This window comes from Strigops habroptila, chromosome 5 (assembly GCF_004027225.2).
Source record: "Strigops habroptila isolate Jane chromosome 5, bStrHab1.2.pri, whole genome shotgun sequence".
NCBI lineage: Eukaryota > Metazoa > Chordata > Aves > Psittaciformes > Psittacidae > Strigops > Strigops habroptila.
In genome coordinates this window covers 67,955,551-67,975,058 of record NC_044281.2, presented here as the reverse complement: position 1 = coordinate 67,975,058, position 19,508 = coordinate 67,955,551, and the positions used below count along the sequence as shown (strand labels likewise).

The 19,508-nt window shown below is 53.6% G+C and overlaps 1 protein-coding gene across 1 annotated transcript; it reads right to left on the bottom strand.

Annotated features, from left to right (window-relative positions):
• Positions 1 to 5,514: 5,514 nt before the first annotated feature.
• On the bottom strand, positions 5,515 to 16,370 carry FGF8 (fibroblast growth factor 8). Its single transcript, XM_030487053.1, has 5 exons — positions 15,131 to 16,370; positions 14,997 to 15,033; positions 12,750 to 12,930; positions 8,431 to 8,537; positions 5,515 to 7,347 (listed from the first exon to the last, which is right to left on the bottom strand). Exons 1-5 carry the CDS (start codon positions 15,910 to 15,912, stop codon positions 7,060 to 7,062), a joined length of 1,395 nt encoding a protein of 464 aa, XP_030342913.1. The 5' UTR covers positions 15,913 to 16,370; the 3' UTR covers positions 5,515 to 7,059.
• Between the last annotated feature and the right edge of the window lie 3,138 nt (positions 16,371 to 19,508).

Here is a 19,508-nt window from a genome sequence, read left to right as displayed (position 1 = left end):
ACTGGTGTGGGACAGCTCGAATGTTTGAGCCAGATGCGTTCACAAAGTCTTGGCTTTTAATGGCGTTTTGTGAAACAGGTTGGCTCCTCCACTGCAGCCCCGACTGCTGAGAAATCAATCATTACCAGCAGTTAGCTGTTTGATGGTTAACAGCCTGAACCAAAGCCAAACTGGTTGTTAATTGGGCTAACAACTGATTTCAAGGGGTTGTTTTGCAGGGCCCAACACTCCCAGCAATTGACTTGGAGTTGTAACTAGCAGCCAGGCGGCAATTAACAGAGCCCAGGGAAATTCGCAGGCCATTACCAAAGGGCCAGCTCCCAGCTGGGCATCTGCTTCTCACGGGGCCATGGGGAGCACAGCCACATCCCGGGGCCTAAGCAGGCAAGTACAGCCAGCACTCAAGGCACTTCACATCTCAGCAGCCAAAGTTTTTCTATCGATATACAGCCTTGGTCTCATAATCCTGCTCGTCAGCTACTCCAGCTACTTGTTTTGGGGTTTTTTGTTTGCTGTGAACTTCTACAGGGACACCTTCCAGCCCTCCTTCAAATCCCTTCCCAGGACTCTTTTGCTCAGGTAGCAACTAGACTTGTGGTTAGGTCTGTCTTGCCAGCTTACACCACCTGCTACAGGTGACCATACAAAACAGCATGTCTTTGCGACAAGGGCTGCTGTTTACTCTGTGAGCAGCTCATAAAAGAGGAGGCTCCAGCCACCAAGATGTGCTACTACAGCAGAAAGAGTTGGCAAAATAATCACAGCAAAAGTGAGGTTGAGGTTTTCCTTCTCCTTCTGCTATAAAAGCTTTAAGAGGGAAAAAAAGAAAAATGAAAGACTATTGGCCATATTGGCAAGAGAGGCCAGCTCAGGAATTGGGAACCTTTTGCAGTGCCATAATCATGACTGAAAGGGGTTTCTCCATGACTGAACAGAGGACTTGAATGTGAGCAGGAGCACAGGTCAGGCACGCACCAAACTTGGGAGGCTCTGGCAGCCCTCAATCTCATTTAAAGTCCACAAGGATCAACAGCTCAAGTTTAACTAAGTGGTAATACCTGGGCATGGCTGGAATGGTTCTTTCCAACACAGCTAAGCCTCCCCCAGCCTTTGAGCCAGGACTTTGCAACTGCAGATTGTATCTTGGTCATCACATCTGACAACCTGGAGGGACCTTCTGCTGCTACAGAACATACATGTCCTATGAACATAGAAGAGATGCTGTAAGTTATATGAAGCCCAAGATCATTCTATCTGCCCCAAAACCAGATAATCTAAAGTGTGCTTCATTGCAGAGTAGCCTGGGCCATTAATCAGGTAATCTGGAGTAATGGCTGTAATCTTCAACCTATCCACACATAAGGTGTCTCTCATCCTCTACCTGACGTGGCACAGGGCCACTGGGTGGATGAACAGCTTTGTTAGGGCTGGGCACGTTTCATGCTGACTTTGATCCAGAAAGGATACAGGTTCCCGTTAACAAAGTCCCAAATACCCTTCCAGCATCTTCCAAGAGCTCCTCTCCCATGCTGTCATGTCTCCCCATGCCCATGGGTTGTTAACATCAGGGGACACAGATTGCATGTTCTCACTCCAGGAGGAAGGCGAACAACAAACTTGGTCGCCATAGGTCTTCTGCAGCAAAGCCACAGCAGCCACCCCAAACCGCTTACCACAATCCTGGAGGACAGCCTTCAAACCCTAAGCAGAATATGGTTGTAGCTCCCTGGGACCCTGCCCTGAAGGAGATTTTCAGGAGGAAACTTGGGGGTGGCCCCATTTCTAGGGGAGAGCTGTTGCTGCTGTATGCGTGTGAGGGGAGGGGGCAGAGACACTGCAAATGGGAAGCGGGGTGGTAATGAGGAGCAGATGTGTAGGTGCTTAGAGCATCCCAGGTGCTACAGAAGTGCTAAGTGTTATTATCATGGCCAGGAAACGGGCTGTGAAAACCCACTGTATTCCACATCCCCTCACTCTGTGCCTTCTCCAGGATCTGGACCTGCCTCTCCTCATCAGCCTCAGGAAAACAAGAGTCAGTCTGGAGGTGCCTTTGGCTGCAGTCATGATGGGGACACCATGGTCAGAGGGGCTGTGAGGAACACAGAGAGACTAAGGCTCAACAGGAGTTGGGTCTGATCCACATGTGGCCAAGAAGACTTTGCGCCCTGTCACAGCGTGATGCAGTCCCCAACACATACAATTCAGTAGCAGTGAGGAAAGATGTTTTCTTACATAAGACTCATTTTATGGCCACCCTGCCCAAAGTTATCCATTTCATGAGCTCCTGGTCCTGGAGAGTCATTCTCCTGGGTAAGCACTGAGCTCAATTCTAGCCCACTCTGCACCTCTGTCCAGGATGCTCCCGTGGCACTTTGGTCCACAGCCAGGGCTTGCTGGCACCAAGCAGGGTGTGGGGCAGTGCTGAGCCCTCCCCACTGGCAGGATGTGGCCCACTGACAAGCCAGTTTGATTTGGAATGTCTGTGTAAGAGCAGAAAAGTAGGATCCCCCACTGAGACCCCGAGCATCCCCGTTTCTGGCTATAAACCCACTTCCAAGGAGGGGTCTTTAGAGAGCGGCCGAGATGATCCACAAGCCGTGGCTGTCCCCCGCCCCCTCCCCGAGAGGAACTGCTCTCACACAAATGAAATGTGTGTAATTAATGGGCAGGGGGCTGGACAGGTCCGAGATGAAAGCGTTTCCTGGACTTGTCCTTCATTTGCATGGTATCAGAAGCTGTTCAGAAGGTGTGACTTTTCCCACAGGGAGCCCTCAGCTCGGTGGCACAATAAAGCCAGGACTTCTTACCCAGAATTAATTAAAGGAGGGGGAGGGGGATGGCAGAGAGATGTTTGAAAGCTGAGCCTGATGCAATAAACAAACACCCCAGCCCTCCTTCCCAAGTCAGGGCATGCCAAGGGGGTCCGTGCAAGCTCCAACCCTGCCACAGCATCACGCAGCCCACCCTGCTCAGTGGGCACCCTTCCTGAGCAGACCTCACAGAGAAGTTGTAAAGTGAGAGAGGGACAGAAATGGAGACAGCACATGCTAAAAGGTTTGGGGCTTGGTGGAACAAGCCGTGGTGTGGCCCTTGCTCAGACAGCATGGACCCCTTGTTTTGCCACTTTGATTTATTCTTGCCCATCTACTGTTGCTCTGCCACAGCCACATTTAGCCTGAAAACAGCTCTTCTCCCTGCCTGGTGTTGCCCTGGTGTGTTCACCCAATTGGACTTCCTCCCATTGGACCCCATGTTGGCTGGCTGGACCAGCCACGCTTCCAGGTCTTGTCTTGCTAGGCAGACTCCCAAATGTCCCTCACCTCCAGCCTTGTCCAATGTCCAGATGGCATTGCATGTCAAAGTCCTGTATGTGCAGAAACATGCATGCATTGCTGCTTGGAGCTCAGGATGGGGCAGTCATCCTCGCACCAACAGCCAAGGCAGTACAGTCCCTTTCATCTGCCACCTCCCTCCAACAGGTGACTGGCAGGGAGGGGACCACAGGGTGACACTGGGAGTGGTGGTGCTAGGGACAGGCACACCCCTGTCTCAAGGACTTTGCTAGCTTGGAGCAGGGATTTCTGCCCAAAACATCCATGTTAACAGGATGAGTTGATGGAAGCAAACAGCCACCTTCAAAGCCTCCTGTTCTCGGTGTCCCGCAATCCCCAGGGTGGCTGTGATTCTAAAGCTGGGTCCTCACACCTGCTGATGATGAAGGAGGAGGGAAAAGCCTCAGATTCCTGGACTGATGATTGAGCCCATGTGTTTGTCCAGCATCCAGGGTTTCTGTATCCCTGGAAGAATAGCAGGTACCAGCAGGGATTGTCCCCATCTGCCTGCAGGGAGCTACCTGCCCTGGAGGACCATGCACTCAGGACCGTGCAGGACCCAGGTCACTGGGAAGAGCATGCCATGCCAGGGACTAAGCGGTATCAGTGCAGAGACAGGGTATGAGGAGCCATTAATTAATTCACTTACTCATTAACTAACTAGTAGTGGGCTCTTTAATCTCCCAAACAAAGGCAAAACAACATTTGCTGGCTGGAAGCTGAACAAATTCAAGCCATGAACAAAGCCCCAACTTGTAGTGCTCCTAGGCAGTATGGCCACCCAAAAGCCCTTTAACGAAAAGGGGCTAATTAACCAGGGACCAAGCAAGCTGGGAAAGCATGGGGTCCCTTCCCCGGAGCCAGGACTGGGTGCCTTTTGCAGCGGATAAGGTGGCACAAATTGGGGATGGTGCATGGTACAGGGCTGTGCAAGGACACAGAGGTGTCCAACCCCGGCTCAAACCCACAGAGTGCTGGGTGCCCTGTGTTCAGGCCCTTGGCTGCACCCCAGGATGGCAAGGATGGGAGAACTGGAGGATGAGCACTCATGCCATGCCCTTCCCTGCCATCGCTGGCCCTGGGGGACAGATAAAAAGGGAGGAGACATCTGCTGACCTGCATGGAGCCACTCTGCTACTCTTACCTGGAGCAATAACCAGCACCGATTCATCCAGGTTCACAAAGCCATTAGGAAAAGCAATTAAACAAATTATTAAAAGAAAAGCACCCATTAAGGACTATCAAACACCATCTATGCCTGGGGAAAGGCCAGGAGCAATTCACTTTTAGTTCCTGTAGTCTGGAAACCACAATATGGGCTTGGCCCAGCTGTCAGCTCCAGGCTTCTGCAGTCCTTGAGTCCCTCTTGGAACAACCGGGCAAGCACTGTCCATGCTGTCCTGCAGCCCAAGCATCATCCACAAGCTCTGTGATACAGCAGCATTGTATGACAGAGAGCACGGCTGAGCACTCAGCCCCTGGGCTTCCCTCCTTGAAATGAATGATATTTATTGACAGCTCAGCCCAGCCTGCTGCATCAGCCAGGAGATGGCTCATCCTTGCACCCCACAGGCAACGGACACCCTGAGCACCAAGCGATGTCTCAGGCGCCCCATAAGGGTGGCAGCACCAGCAACTCTCACCTCGCAAGGCTGCTCCATGTCTGCGATTTATTTTCCTTTCTAGACATATTTAACAATTTTATTCTTGCATCTTTCCACATCTGAGACCACTCCATACCTGAATCCCCCCATCAGCTCCTGAGAGCAAGACCCAGCACCTCAGCAGGGCTGAGCATCCCGTAAAGGATAGGACCCAGCAGCCTGTTTTGCATAGACACCAAGCTCATACAGACCGCAGAGAAGCAGATACCAGCTTTCTCTCTTGGAAAGCCTCCTTCCATGCTTAAAAACAGTGGTCAAGGCTCTGTCCTCATTCAATGGTCTTTTCCCCAGAGGGCAAGGATGTGGCATCTGCCCATCAGACCTGGATTTTGCTGCAAGGAAAACTATGATTTCCACAAGACTCATCGGTGTCCAAGATCTCCAGGCATCCTTCCACTTCCCATCTCTGTTCCTTTGGGAAGGGGCTTACACCAAGCAGTGACCTCAGCCCCACCCTACACTTCACTGTCCTTCTTCCCTCTGCAACCTGCCTCTCCAGCCCCAGCCCCTCCCTGGAAAGCATCAGGCTCAGTTAGACTAATACAAATTTTTAATGCACATATTAAATAAATATTTCAATCATTTCATATTCAATTTGTACACAACCAAAACAAAAATCCTCAAGGAAACAGGAAAAAACCCAAACAATCAAAAAAGGTTGGATGAAAAGTCACCCCTGGTTCTGGCTCCTATCCAGTGTCTTTGTTTGCCCTCCCCTGAAGAATAATTGCTTTAACCCTTTGGAGAGAGCCACAGTCCCAGGGCAGCATGTGCAGAGAGGGGCTGGTTGGGGGTGTTCACTCAAGAGATTTAATGATTCCTTTGGGGCTTTTTTTTTTTTTTCCCTAAGTAGAAAATTTGGCTTCTGTCAAAACAAAAGGTTTGAAAGAAAGCCTTTCCTTTCCTCAGAGGACAAGGACAGTGGCATTTCTCATTGAAGAGCAAACCTGAAAGAGATGGTTGACAATGGAAGTGCCAACAACAAACCGAATGCTACGACAAAACCAGCCTGAAATGGCTCCAGGGTAATCTGTAAACTTTTAATTTTATGGATGAAAACTTCCATCTGATAAAAAAAATATAGACAGGGAAAAAAAAAAAAAAATATCGATTTTTGGTGAGTTGTTCACATTTTCCACATGGAAAAAAGAAAATACCTGTTACCAGCCCACTCTACGGCAGCCGTCAGCTACTGCTTCACCTTAGTAGTTTAAAACAAACCAAATGCCAAAGATGCTCTCATGGGTCAGAGGTACCAAGTCAGTTCAGGACTTTCTCTGGGGCATCCATCACCCCGTCCCCTCCTGAGAAAAAATAAGCTGGGAGTTGTGAAGCCTGCAGCACTTTTGGAAGGATTTAAGTGGCTTCCAGCAACCCCTTGCTCAGCCGAAGAAGGAGGCGCATCCAAGGAAGGAAAGCACCCAGTGGTCCTCACCCTGGGGCATTGCAGCCAGCCCCCACAGGCAGTGCCCACACATCACCCAGGCTGCAAAACCCACCTGGGAAGCCTCCAACCTCCTCTGACATAAATCCCCTCCCCTTAATTGTTTTCCAACCTCTCCAGCTTCTCCAGTAAGCATTAGTCCAGTTCATTTAAGTAGCATATCACTCCCAGATTTGGATTTCCAGGTTTTCATGTTTGTTTTAAATGGTGACATTTTTCCCCTCTAGAGCTACCAAAAAAAAAAAAAAAAAAAAAAATCATTACAAAATAAAGCATGACCCCAAACAGACTAGAACATATCTAAGTGAAGGGTTCTTCCCCCTTCACCAGTCTTTGAACATTCCATTTCCTTTTAAAGCTGGAGTACAAAAATAGAGACTCTTATTTTTTTCCCTTTTTTTTGTTTTTTTGTAAAAACCAAACAACCCCCCTCCCCCAAATTATCAACAACTAGAGCAGGTAATTTGTTATCCTCCCCCCCTTCCCCCCTTTTTCTTTGTTTTTTTGTTTTGTTTTTTTGTTTAATACCCATATGGGAAAGTCTCTACGTAGAAGTCCACCAAGCTCAGAGGAGAGTCCTCCGGGAGAGGTGCAGGCAGGGCAGGCGGAGGCAGGCACATCAAGGGCCTGCCCTGGAGCTGGAGTTTCTAGTCCTTTTACTTCTCCGGTTGAAGGGGTAGTTGAGGAACTCAAAGCGTCTGTGGGGCTCGGTGGTCTGGTGGCCCTTGGGAAGCCTCTTCATGAAATGTACCTCCCGCTGGTGCTGCCGGGTCTTGGAGCCCTTGCGCGGGCGGCCCTTACGGGTGAAGGCCATGTACCAGCCCTCATACTTGGCATTCTGCAGCGCCGTGTAGTTGTTCTCCAGGACGATCTCCGTGAAGACACAGTCCTTGCCTTTGCCATTGCTCTGAGGAGGGGACAGAGGGAGAGATTTAAGCAATGGGTGCTTGGTCAGAGGGTTTCTTGCTACCCCAAGCTGAACTGACTGGTGTGGTGGCAGGGTTTGCAGTTCTTGTGGGCAGCCAAGGGCTCACTTATCCCACTGCTTCCAAAAGTCACAATTGCCCAAAATCTGCTTTTCCTTAGAAAGCTGAAGGAAGCAGGCATTGTGGCATCAGCAGATGCTGCACATTGCAGCGCACATCCCCATCATGATGCCAACACTGGGCTGCAAGCCCAAACACAGCTTGTCCCAGCCTTCACTTCCACTGCACCTACGCAGTGAGATTTTTGCCCGCTCCTATCCTGTCCCCATCCATGCCAGGGGCCGGATTCCCTTGCCAGCATGACCATAAGCAAAGTCTACATCTCAGTGGCAATTCACCCACCCATCCTAACCCCTCTATGGTCTTCAATACAGGAAGGACATCAAGGGGCAGGAGAGGTGATGTGTGGCTCATGGGGATGATGCCCATAGATGCAGGTGGCAGGGAGCACAAAGGCAGCCGCAGGCTGAGCTCCTCCCTATTACAGGCATCAGCAGGACCAGGGAGGGGACCTGCATCAGCCAGCCTCAGGGAAGGAGCTGCCATGGAAAAACCTTCCAGACAATTGCTGTCCCAGGAGGATGTTGCACATCCAGCCCCTTCTGCTCCTGAGGAGGGTGCATGGAGGCTCGGAGGGAGCGTGACTAACTGCCCAGCCTTGGGGCCAGCCCCACAGAGCATCTTAACATTCCTTGTACTTGTACCATGTAATCAGGGAGAATAGCCCAGCAATCCGCCTATTTGTTAGGGGAGATACAAGGAATGCTCCCCACACAGCACCCGCCCACCTCCCTCGCTCCTGTCCTTCCCTCCTGCTGCCCGGCCTGCAGGATAGCTCATCCCCTGCCCTCCAAATGGGTGTTCTGGCTGAGCCCCTGACACCCCCATGTCACCTCCCATCCCCATGGATAGGCTCTGTATATCAGGTAAGAGCTCCTCTCCCAGCAACCCTTTCTCAGTGCCCATAGCACTTCCCTGGCTTGCTCTCGACCCCAGCGCCATACCTTGCCAATCAGCTTCCCCTTCTTGTTCATGCAGATGTAGAAACCTGTGGCTGCCCCCTTGATGCGCACACGGCTCCCAAAGGTGTCCGTCTCCACGATGAGCTTGGCTGGAGAGAGCAGTGGAAAGAAAGAGGGAGGTCAGAGGGGCTCTGGCATGGGGCAGGCACAGGGATGTAGATCCCAGTGATGTGCCCTGACATGGGACACTAGGGGCACATGCTCCCTGGTGACTGGGTCAGAGAGCGAGCCCTAAAATCAGAGCACAAGGTTAAGAGAGCCAGCCTCAGCCCTTCTATCCTGCCACTGTGTCCCTGCATGACCTTGGTCACGTCCCTTTGCCACCCTGAGCCTTGCTGGAAGGGGAACAGCTCTGCCCTGCCTGGCTCCATGAGGCTCAACAGTTCAGGCGCCACAGAAGCATCACAGAAGGGAGGCAGGGCAGTGGGCAGGACACACACCAGCCAGCGGAGAGCAAGGCAGCTGCCCGGCAAACCAAGGAAGGAAGCAGGCAGGCACCCTCTGGAAATGCTAACATGCTGCCAGCTGTCCCAAGCCCAAGGGACATCATTCCATGTCTCCCTGCCGGGCCAGGGCTGCAGGAGGAGCAGTGACTTTGCAGCTGGCAGGGGAGGCGTGAAGGGTACGGCCATCCTTTTAATGTCTTTCACCTTTGCACGAGTCGAGAGGGCGTATTGATTTGGTCTCGTTTTTTAATGGAGGCATCGATCGACTTCCGAAGGAGCTATGCAAATCGCCGGGTCGATGGGCTGCCTATAAATAGACCTGTCACCTTCCCTCCCTGCCTTCACCCTGGGAACCTGAGCCCTGAAGCCCATCCATCCCCAGGGAAGGGGGAGGATGGGGACAGGACATCCTTCTCCCCAGCCCTGCAGCTGCTGTCCCCAGAGCCAGCTCCCCTCCCCAGGGACAGAGGCTACCTGTTCACACCTCAAAAAGGCTGTGGTAAGCACCAAAGATTTACTGCTGGCACTGAAAAGCCAGCCAGGACTATTCCATCTTGCCACCATCACCTCTTGCCCAGCATCAGCCATAAGCTTTTGAAGTGCCACAAGTGCAATTTGGCAAGGAAATTAGAGCACAGCCTGCAGAACTTCCAAGTCTATAGCCTTATTATGCAAATAAGCCCAGTGAAGCCTTATTTCTCCTCCCCAGTCTCTGCACAAGGGCTGCTTGGTTCCTCAGGACTGTGGCCTGCCACAACTTGCACATCTTTATTCCAGGATGGTCAGCCACTGGACAGCCCCAGCAAGGGCAGCAGTGTGGCTCTGGAGCAGGTGGCCTTGCAGGAGGGTGCTTTGAATGGCAGAAGGTGGCTGTGGGCACATACACAAGCTAAAGTGAGCCTAAATCACACTCTGGGAGAGGAGCAAGCTGAATCCTCCCTGTCTCTATGATGCCTTCATGTCCGTGACATGAACCCTTCATGTCACGGACAGTGCTGAGGTCAATAGCACAAAGGGTGAGACAGCAAGTGGGCACTGCTGGCAGTAGCTGAGTTGAGCAATAGAAAAGGCATCCTAAAATTTGCTGGGCCCACCTGATTTGGTGCTGCTGGGCAAGCCAGGCTAATGCACATGCAGGCACGCTCTTCCCGCACTCCCTCCTTGCGAACGCCGCACTTCAGCATCTCTCATCCCCAAACTACCCCGTGCCCACAGGCCACAGCCAGGCACAGACTGGACTCAGAACTGAGACATTTAGGAAGAGCCAACTCCAGGCTGTGCCACACCAGCACCAACACCCAGAGCCTGGTACACACCCAGCATTGCCAAAACCAACCAGGGGAGCTGCAGCGCTCTGCAAACGAAGCACTGAAACAGTGACCCCCTATTTATCTATATTGGGGAAAGGGGGGGGGGGGGGAATTGATCTCAGGGGCAGTAAAAGGTTTGAGGAGAATTGATTTTTTCTCTCTGAGAGATAGAAAGAGTGAGGAGGGAGGGACAGAGGAGAGTGGGAGGGAGCAGGGAGGCCCCAGCGAGCACAAAACCCTGCTTTAAAGACACACATCCCATCTCTTTCGGCCTTTTTCCTTTTTTCCCTCCTTTTTCCCCTCTTCAAAGAGCTGCTGTGATTTACAGCCTCCAGCCGGGTTTGCTGCCCTGCACGAGCTCAGCCAGCATGTTCTGTCACCACCAGCCATGGAGGATGAAGACAACCTGTCCTCAGGGACCTGCACCCCTAGACCCATGCAGACAACTTATGAACCCCGCAAATCCCAGCCCCAGCCAGAAGAAAACTCAGGGTGCAGATGAAACCAGCAAGTCAGCAGGGAGCTGTGCCAGCATCCCCAGCCACAGGGATTTAGTCCAGGCTGCAGCCAGTGGTGGTTTGCTTGGTGGCATACGCGGCCCAGGAGGGATGAGCTGGGCTGCACCGGCTGCTCACCTTCCCTTAGAATTAAAAAAGTCAATCAAATATCGACAATTAAGACAGATAACTGAGAACACCAGACTCGATGTTAAGTCGGCTGTAAAAATGTCAGTGTGGGGAAAGGGGTCATCTGCAAAAATAAATCAAGCCCTTTTACATGCCCACCCCCAAAAATGAGATAAAAAAAGCAGAAGGAAGGGCTCGGGGGGGGAGCTCTGCTGCAGAAGCGCATTTCTAAATAACATTTTGGGGGAGTCTTCTTATTATTCCCCTCCCCCTCCCCTTTTTTCTGGCGGGGGGAGCTTAACATTTTCAATTCTATTCTTTCACTTAAGTGACAGATTTATCCCAGTAAAATTATGTTTCATGCTCAAACTTTGAAGGGAAAGTGGCTACGTAAATACTGAAAAAATGCAGCGAGACACACTTGATCCCCCAACTGGACTGTGAAGAGGAGAAAGTATTCAGGAAATGTTAAAAAAGGTGAAAGTAAGAAGCGTTTTAATAGTTCTTCCAGACGTGGGGGCCTCCCTAGAGATTCATATAGAACAATCCTGAACCTCTATTTTAACATTTACAGACTTGCAACTCTTTTAAAAGTTTACATCTGAAAAATTGCTTGTTCTCTTTCTGGTTTAGATCAGTCTTCATTTTCCTCCTTAGCTCTTCAAATGCTTAACCTTTCTTTATTACATTTTAATAGAGTTTTTCAAGCCACCACCAATCCCCTCCTCCTGGCCTTATTTAAACCTGGTTGTTACTTAAATATGCACTAACTGCTTTTTAAAATCCAAGCATTATAGATCTAAAACGAGATGGGATTTTTTTTTGCTTGGGAAATTAGCTAATGCCCTTTCAAGCCAGAGCTGCTCCAGGGTGGGAATAATTCATTTGGAAGATTAATGCTGGACGCATGGAATACCATATAGACACTGTGTTTGCACTACTCGTGTCCAGCATGAAATTTTCAGCAAAGTAACAGGAAGAAAAGACACACAAAAACCAGAAGGGGAAGGAAGAAAAGTGTTTCTACTAATCTCCCCAGGCAAGAAAGGGAAATTGCAGCTAATACCAAAGAAAAACAGTGTGACTCCTACATAGGACACACACAAGTGCTATGCAGTGCACTGATCCAGGAGCAGGATCAGGCCTCCCACAGCCTGCCGCGCAGCTCTCTGGCCCTGCTGACCCCAGCACAGCGTTTGACCATCCCAATGTGTCATTAGCGCATGCCACTGAAGTATTTGGGCTTCAAGTGTCCCCAGCAGAGGGATCAGTCCCCCTGCCCCAGGACGGGTAGAGGTTTTGGGGAGGCGGCGCCAGGGCCAGAACCATGGCATAGTGCAGACTTGCAGAATCCCTCTGCTTTGTCTCCACAGCACCATCACACACCGCCAACTGCCTCGCTGACCCTCTGCTCGGAATTTGTTTTGCGATGGGAAAGATGGTGGGGACACATTAGGAAAATGCCACTTTGGACAATTCTAGTTTTGGGAAGGCTTCCAAAGCAGCTACACACCCTTCCCCCCCACCTTTTCTTTTCAATTTTCCTTTCTGTTTCTTTTCCAAAAGGAAGCCTCAGAGATTCCCATCCTTGTAAAGAGCTGGGCTGAAATGACCAATGCTGCTCAGCACACCACAGCCCGGAGCCCTCCGAATCAGGTGCAAACCAAGAATGAAAAAGAAAGGAGCAGAGCCCATCCTGCAGGCACCGGTCCCCTCCCTCGGCACGGAGAATCTGCCCTCACCTTGAATCACAGAGCTGCTGATCACTGACCCCTATGTTCTCCCTTTACAAGCCCCCACAAGCTGAATGATTTTAATGATTTCTGGCTAACAAACAGGACGGAAATCATCAGTCGCCACGCTGGGCTGTGAACACCTCCCCAGCTCCCCCCCTACCCGCCCCCATCACGCGTCCTTACCGTGCACATCCCCATCCTCTGCCATCGCATTGATTTTCTTGTTGTCCAAGATCTGCACATGTTTCCCACTGGTCCGGCTGTACAGCTGGTAGGTACGGACAAGCCGCCGGCTGAGCTGATCCGTCACCAGGCTTTGCTCCCTCACATGCTGTGTAAAATTAGGTGGGGACTGAACAGTTACCTTTAGGAAATTAAAAAATATACGACACACCATTATAATCTCTACTCCTCAGAGGGGCAAATGGGCTGAGCCGAGATCGCCGGCCTCCAGCCGGGCTTTGCGGGGAGGCACGGAGCCGGGGCCACGGTGGTACCTGCACCAGCAAAGCCTCCCAGGGAGAAGGAGCATTAAGCTCTGCGACACAGCAACCAGAGCACTTTACAGACCTGTGCCCACTCCAGGCATGCCCTAAGCAGTGCGATGCAGGTGACTTGGGAGCACAACAGGGCTTGGTGACCCCAGGGGCTTCCACAGGACTCAGTGGGTGCCAGCTGGCACTGGGGCACCCAAGATGGGCATCAAAGCTGGGAGGTGGAAGGGATCCAGGGGGCGCATGGGGGTTGGCACTGGGTTGCCCTCCTCAGGGAGCTGGCATGTTCATTCCACATATCTTGCCTCTACAGGAGTGTACTACTGCTCAGCTGCCATAGACATGTACCCCAGCCGCTGCTCCATCAGTTTCAACAGCTGCCTTTGCTCTGGGTCCCAGGCTCTTTATTTGCTCCCAAACACCACACTTATTGAGCTCTTTAAATACAAAGTCCCCAGAGAAGGTAGAGCTACAAGATATAACAATTATAAGAAAACCATGCCCTTGCCCAGATATTTAATGCCCAGGTAATAAGCCAAGGATACCAACGCGCTACCCATCCGAACACATGCCTCATCCACAGCCAGCTGCTTGGTGCCAGCAGCGGGGTTGTCCCCAGCCCCAGCACACCAAACCCGTTAGCCCTGAGCCCAACCACTCCAGACCCGACACTGCTGCTCCTGGGCTTTAAATGCTTTTCATGAGCAGCCAAACCTGCTCACCTCTCAGCCCCGGCTCACAAGCTTGCACAGAAGTCTTTTTCCCCTCCTCGTCTCAAATCCCTCTTTTAAGTCTGGAAAGTTTCGCTGCTCCCTGACATTTATAAAGATGTATTCTGAGCAAATGTTAGGAGATAGCTCCTTTCAACATCAGAAGGCTGCCACCCCCACGTCAAATGGGAAGGTTTCTCCCGTCTTAAACAACAACAACAGAAAAACCCAATAAAAGCAAAAGCCGCTGCTCTCCCAAAGCTGGCTTTATAGAGATATCTCCCCTTGACAATGTCATGTCTCTCCCTCCGCTTCTGCCTGTACATGTGTGTTTCCTATAGACAGGTTTTGGATAATGCAGCAGGATTCTCTCCCCAGCTCTGATGAGGGTACCATGTGGAGGAGAGGTCATTAGCCATGCTGCTATTTGGTCTCCATCTCATACTCCAAAATATTACAGCTATGTTTTTATACAACTGCACACTCCCAGTGCTTCGTTCCCTTCGCTTTTCGGCTGGAAACTTGATTATTTTTTCCCCCAAGCTTCCAGGAAAATAAAAAGAAGTAGCTTAAAGGGCATTTTAAACAAAGCTTCTGCACCTGTGATCTCAAAGGAAGGGGGGCTTCACCCCAGTTTGAAGGCACACTGCTCCCAGCGACGGGTGCCTGCTGGTATGCGGGTGTCGCACAAGCTCTGCCCAGGCTGTTTAATCTACTCGTGGCACTTGTGTCTCTGGTGATACAACCCAGCGATGCTGAGGTCTGGCAATTTTAAGATGGATCAAAACCTGTGCTTTTTAGTAAGGTTTTGGTGGGGTTTCTTTTCCCCTTTTTAACTCCACTTTATTTTTGGGATGAAGCAGTGCAGGAGAAAAAAACCCACAACAAACAGACAAGAGGAACGGGGGCATCCACAGTGCCATTTAGAGCTGAGGAGGACGAGACCTAAAGCTGCTTAAAAATAACCCTGCGCAATGCCTTGAACCCCCGGGTGCTCTCTGCCTCACAGCCCGAGTCCTCCGCACCTTATTTTGCAGCCCGGGGGGTTCCCCCCTCGGTCTCGGCATTTTACAGCCGGGCCACTTTTGTCTCCTGGGTTTTCAACTGTTCCTCCTTCTTCCCTCCCTCCGTCCCTCCCTGCCGAGCCCGGGGCGCTCGGCGGCAGCGGCGGGGCACCCCCCATCCCCGGGGGGCGAACAAAGCCGGGTAGCCCGGCGGGCACTTACCTGGGCTTGCAGGCAGAGGACGAACAAGTGCATTAACCTGGGAGGGGGAGAGAGAAAGCAGGAGAGAGGTGTGAACCGGAGCGGGGGGTTGGCTGCGGGCCCGGGGCGGGAGGGCCGGGGCTGCCGGTACTCACACGTAGCTGAAGAGCGAGGAGCAGGGGTCCATCGCGGCGCCGATGCGGTGCCGGGAGCCCGGGGCCAGGCGGCGGCGGGGAGCGCCCGGGGGGGGCGCGGCGCGGCGCTGCCTCGGTTCCTCTCGCCCTGCGGCGCGTCCTCTCCCCGAGGAAAGGAGGGCACAAGCGGCTACAGAGGGGTAAGGCCCCCGCCGGCCCTCCCGCCCGCCCGCCCAGCCCCCGGGGCGCAAGGCCGGCAGCCCCCCGCCGCGGGGTGCCCCCCGCCCCGCTCCGCGGCCCCGCTGCCGCCTCGGGAGCCGGCGAGGCCAGCCCGCAGCCCCGACGGCGGGGCGGGTGCGGCCGGGGGGCAGCCGCCGCTGCCGCAGGGGGAAGCCCGTCCGGACCGCCGGCCCCGCTCCCCACCCCAGCCCGGCGGTACCTGCCGAGCGGAAGGGCAGAGGGCCAGGTGTCGCCGGGCTCGGGGCTGGCACTAAGGGCTGGGCTCCGCGGCCAGCCGCCGGCGGGACGCCCTCCCCGCCCCGTGCCTCGGTTTCTCCATCCATATAACGAGGTTTAAGGGCTGGGAGGGAAGGAAGAAGGGGGCGGCGGGACCGCGGTTCCCCCGCTGTGGGTTCGCCGCTCCGCGGGCACGTTGTGGATTGGGACCGGGCGGGCGAGCCCTCCCGGGACGTGCCAGACGTTAAAAGGATTACCGGGGGGATGGAGAAGTTTCGAGGGGGAGCGAGGCTGAACAAATACCGCGGCCGGGGCGGGGAACGGACAGCGGGACCCCCCCAGCGCATCCCCGCCGGGCGCTTACCTGGTGGGGCGGGCGGGCGCCCTCAGGGCCGGCGGTGCGGGGCCATGGGGCCGGGCGGCGGTAGCGGCGGGACGGGGCTCAGCCCCGCAGCCCGGCCAGGGCCGCCGAGGGCTGCATTGTTCCGGCGAGCCCCGGCACTCCCGGCCCCGCCACCTGTTGCGCACCGGGGCGGGGGCTGCGGCGGGGTTGCGGCGGGCGGCCTCTGGGGCCGGTACCTGGCCGGGGCCGGGGCCGGCGCCGCCTTGCTCGGCGCTGAGTGACAGCTGCTAATTTGCCGGCCGTGCCCCGCTGCCGGTCCCCGCGCTCCCCGCGCCCTCCTTTATCTTATCAGAGCCCATAATTACAATTGCTATTTTGTTTCCTCGAATCAGCAATCAGCGCTATCTGCCGCCGCTGGAGAGGCAGCTCCTGTCAGCCGGCCTGAGTGACAGAGCAGCGGGCTGCACCGCCGCACACGCACACAGACCTGCACACGCCTGTGCAGCCCTCCTGCACACACATGCATGCACGCAGCCCTCACACGCACACCCGTGCAGACCCTTCCGTGCACGCACATACAGCCTTTCTCATGCAGCCACCTCTATCCCATTCACACCCCTCGCACACACAGACCCCCAACACACACGCAGCATTCTGCACCCCCAGCACAGACACACACACTCCTCTTTGCTTCCTGTTACCCCAAAAATTCAGCCCCCTCACCTCGCACACATAGGCACATGCCAGCTGCAGTCACAGGACATTTCTGTATCTCACACACACGCTGTCATCCAGCTCACACATTTTCCTCCTTGCTCAGGCATCCAGCAGTCCCAGATACATGCCCTGCACTTCTCCCCACTGCACACTGCACCTTTCATCCCAAAATGCTGCATACAATCACCTCTCAGGTTGGATCTTCCGGGGGTGCTGAGGGTCTCACCTGATCTTGCCCAGCATCATCACTACCAGGGGGTGCTGAGCGTCTCACCTGATCTTGCCCAGCATCATCACTACCAGGGGGTGCTGCAGGCAGGCAGGGGAGCTCTGGCACTGCTCCATCCCTGGGCTGGCTCCACAGGGCTCAAGGAGAAAACCTGCCCCTGCATCAGTATCCTCAGAGCTAGCACAGCACAGGGCAGGCAACCGCCTTGTTCTGGACAAAATTTCCCACAAAATCTGCCCCTTGTGCATTTCCCTTCCCTTTTTCTCAGTACAAATGGCTGGAAGGATGTTTCTGAGGGATTTCCCTACATGTAGAAAGAAGTCTTGGGCCAAGCCTGAGTTTAACCGCAAGACTTTGGGAGCACCACAGATGTTCCCAAGTGGATGGGAAGATGGGTACTGAAGGCGTTCAGCTGAAGCAGAAGCGGGCTTCCAGGGGCAGCACACGCTCACACACTCAGCTCATCAGTCCAGCACATGCTTGGGAGAAAAACCCTCTGTGTCAGGCTGTGGGAACAGCTGATGTGCCACAGAACGGGTGAGGCGGCTCCTCATATCCACCTCTCCAGGCTTCCTAAGGAAAATCAGGCAAAACCAGAGCAGGCAGCACTTAGATATTCCCAATGGTTGAAATTCAAACAATCCTTGTTTTTTATATAGAAAAACCAAAGGTATTTAGGTACTGTCTGTTTCCCAGATGCTGCTCTTGCTCACCAGCAGCAACCCCTGCTTTACCTCTGGTGGGCACAGTGTCGGGCCATGTGTTATCCTGTACACCGCACACCATGTTCAACAGCTTCGTGTCCAGAACAACCCAGGCTGCCTTAAACAGGGAGATTTATGGTGCCCTGTACAGGGTCAGAGCCAGCGGCGAGCTGACAGCCCTGCGTGCCCCCTGCCCTCAGCAAACAGGCTCAAGTGCCAGTCATGGCTGTAAAATCGAGCCGCTGCGGGATCACCCAGGGCCGGCCACACGTCTCCTGACAGCGGATGACAGACGATGCTCCTGCCAGCCTTCCTCGGGCCCAAAGCCAAAGCCTCCACAGCTCCCATCCTACCCCATGTTTGGGCAGGGGAGAGACACAAACAGGTTGGTGACGGCAGCATCACAGCTGCTGGGCTCATCCCACCTTTGCTCCTGCCTTGGCTACCTTGCAGGGAGGTCAGGTGCACAGGGGCATTTGACTTCTTTCCTCGGTGCTTCCCAACCCACCACGGCATCACCCACGTTTGCATTCCAAATGACACCCTCCCCCCAATTTGTATTTTAAGTAAAAAACAAACCTTTTTGGGAAAGTCTCTCTCCTGCACAAGGCAACACAAGGAGCATTAGCCTGCCTCTCAGCTCCTTCACAGGCCATTGGAGCTAAGCCCCCTGGTCCATGGAGTGAGGGTCGTCTCCATTCCCAGGCACTGAGGCTGGATGGCTTGTCTGTCTCTCCTGCAGAGTAGAGAAACCCCAGGCCTGTGCTCCTGAGGGATCAGGCCTGGCTGCTATGGAGCTGGTGGGAGAAATCCCTTCCTGGCAGAAAGACCTGGATACCTGCTCTGTTCCCAGAGCTCCAGGCAGCCATCAGGCTGTGATCCCTGGAAGAGGCTACCAGCATGGTCCCATCAGGTCCTGGTGCCCCACTGCTCCATTGCCCTCAACTGCAGATAGGCTGGGCTGGCACAGGAGTGTGTTACCCTCAGAGAATAGCTCATGTATTTTACGTCTTTCAGGGATGTTAGATGCTGCAAATGAAGCACCAAAAACCAGAGATGTGAGCTGCAGCCCTCTCACCCCTTTTTGCATAAAGCTGACGGTGTCACAGGGCTGCAACACCAAGAAGCAGGAGCCAAGAAAGGAACCAGGACATGGAGATGGCTGCCCCAACCTGGCTGGGGTCCAGGCTTCCTCTCTAACCTTTCCCACCTCCACTTTACCCCTTGCACCCACATAAAGCCTCCTGGCAGCTGGGAACCATAGGGGAAGCTCCTGGAACAGCCTAAACTGCAGTCTGGCAGCGAGCAGATTGGGAGACAATTTGAGGGGATGGAGGAGACAGAAGGAGAGGGATTGTGAGACCTTGGAGAGGGCTGCCTGTGCCACTGTACAGCAGAGGCTGGAGAGAACACAGGGTGCTGTGGAGGCCTCTCCCCATTCTCCTTGTGACCCTCAGCACTACATCCCACACCCAGGGCCACCTCAGCACCAGCCCTGCTCTCTCCCAGATGTCCCTTTGCACATCTGCAGGGCACAGACAGGTCCCAGCTCTAGCTTCCAGCCTGCTTCTTCTAGGGCATCATCCCTGTCTGGCCCAGCCCAGGCCAGAAGTGGTCTGCTCCTCTCCTCCTGCAGGGTAATGCAAGCCCCTGCTTCCCATGAGAGGTCAAAGCCAGCAAGGTGTAGCTGTTACCAGCTCCTCCCTGAGCATCAGCCTAAAACCTCCCTACTACCATCAATTTCAGAAAGGCAGAGCCAAGAAAAGCAACAAAATTGTAGCTTTGGGGGCAACCTGTCCAAACTGGGGTGAGTGGAGACAAGGGCAAACTGGGACTTCACATCATAAGAAGAGGCTGGAAGAATTTGGGGTGAGGATGTTTGTAGTAAACATCTTTTTACTAGAGAGAACTATGAATCGGAGAAGCAACCAGGACATTGCTGCCACTCGC

Excerpts from the sequence above, each read along its gene's own strand:
- FGF8 (XM_030487053.1), bottom strand. The coding sequence starts at position 15,912 with ATGCGCTGGGGGGGTCCCGCTGTCCGTTCCCCGCCCCGGCCGCGGTAT. Across the intron at positions 12,931-14,996 it reads TCCTCTGCCTGCAAGCCCAG|GTAACTGTTCAGTCCCCACC; the intron begins GTAAGTGCCCGC and ends AATTTCCTAAAG. Across the intron at positions 8,538-12,749 it reads AGAGGATGGGGATGTGCACG|CCAAGCTCATCGTGGAGACG; the intron begins GTAAGGACGCGT and ends TGCTCTCTCCAG.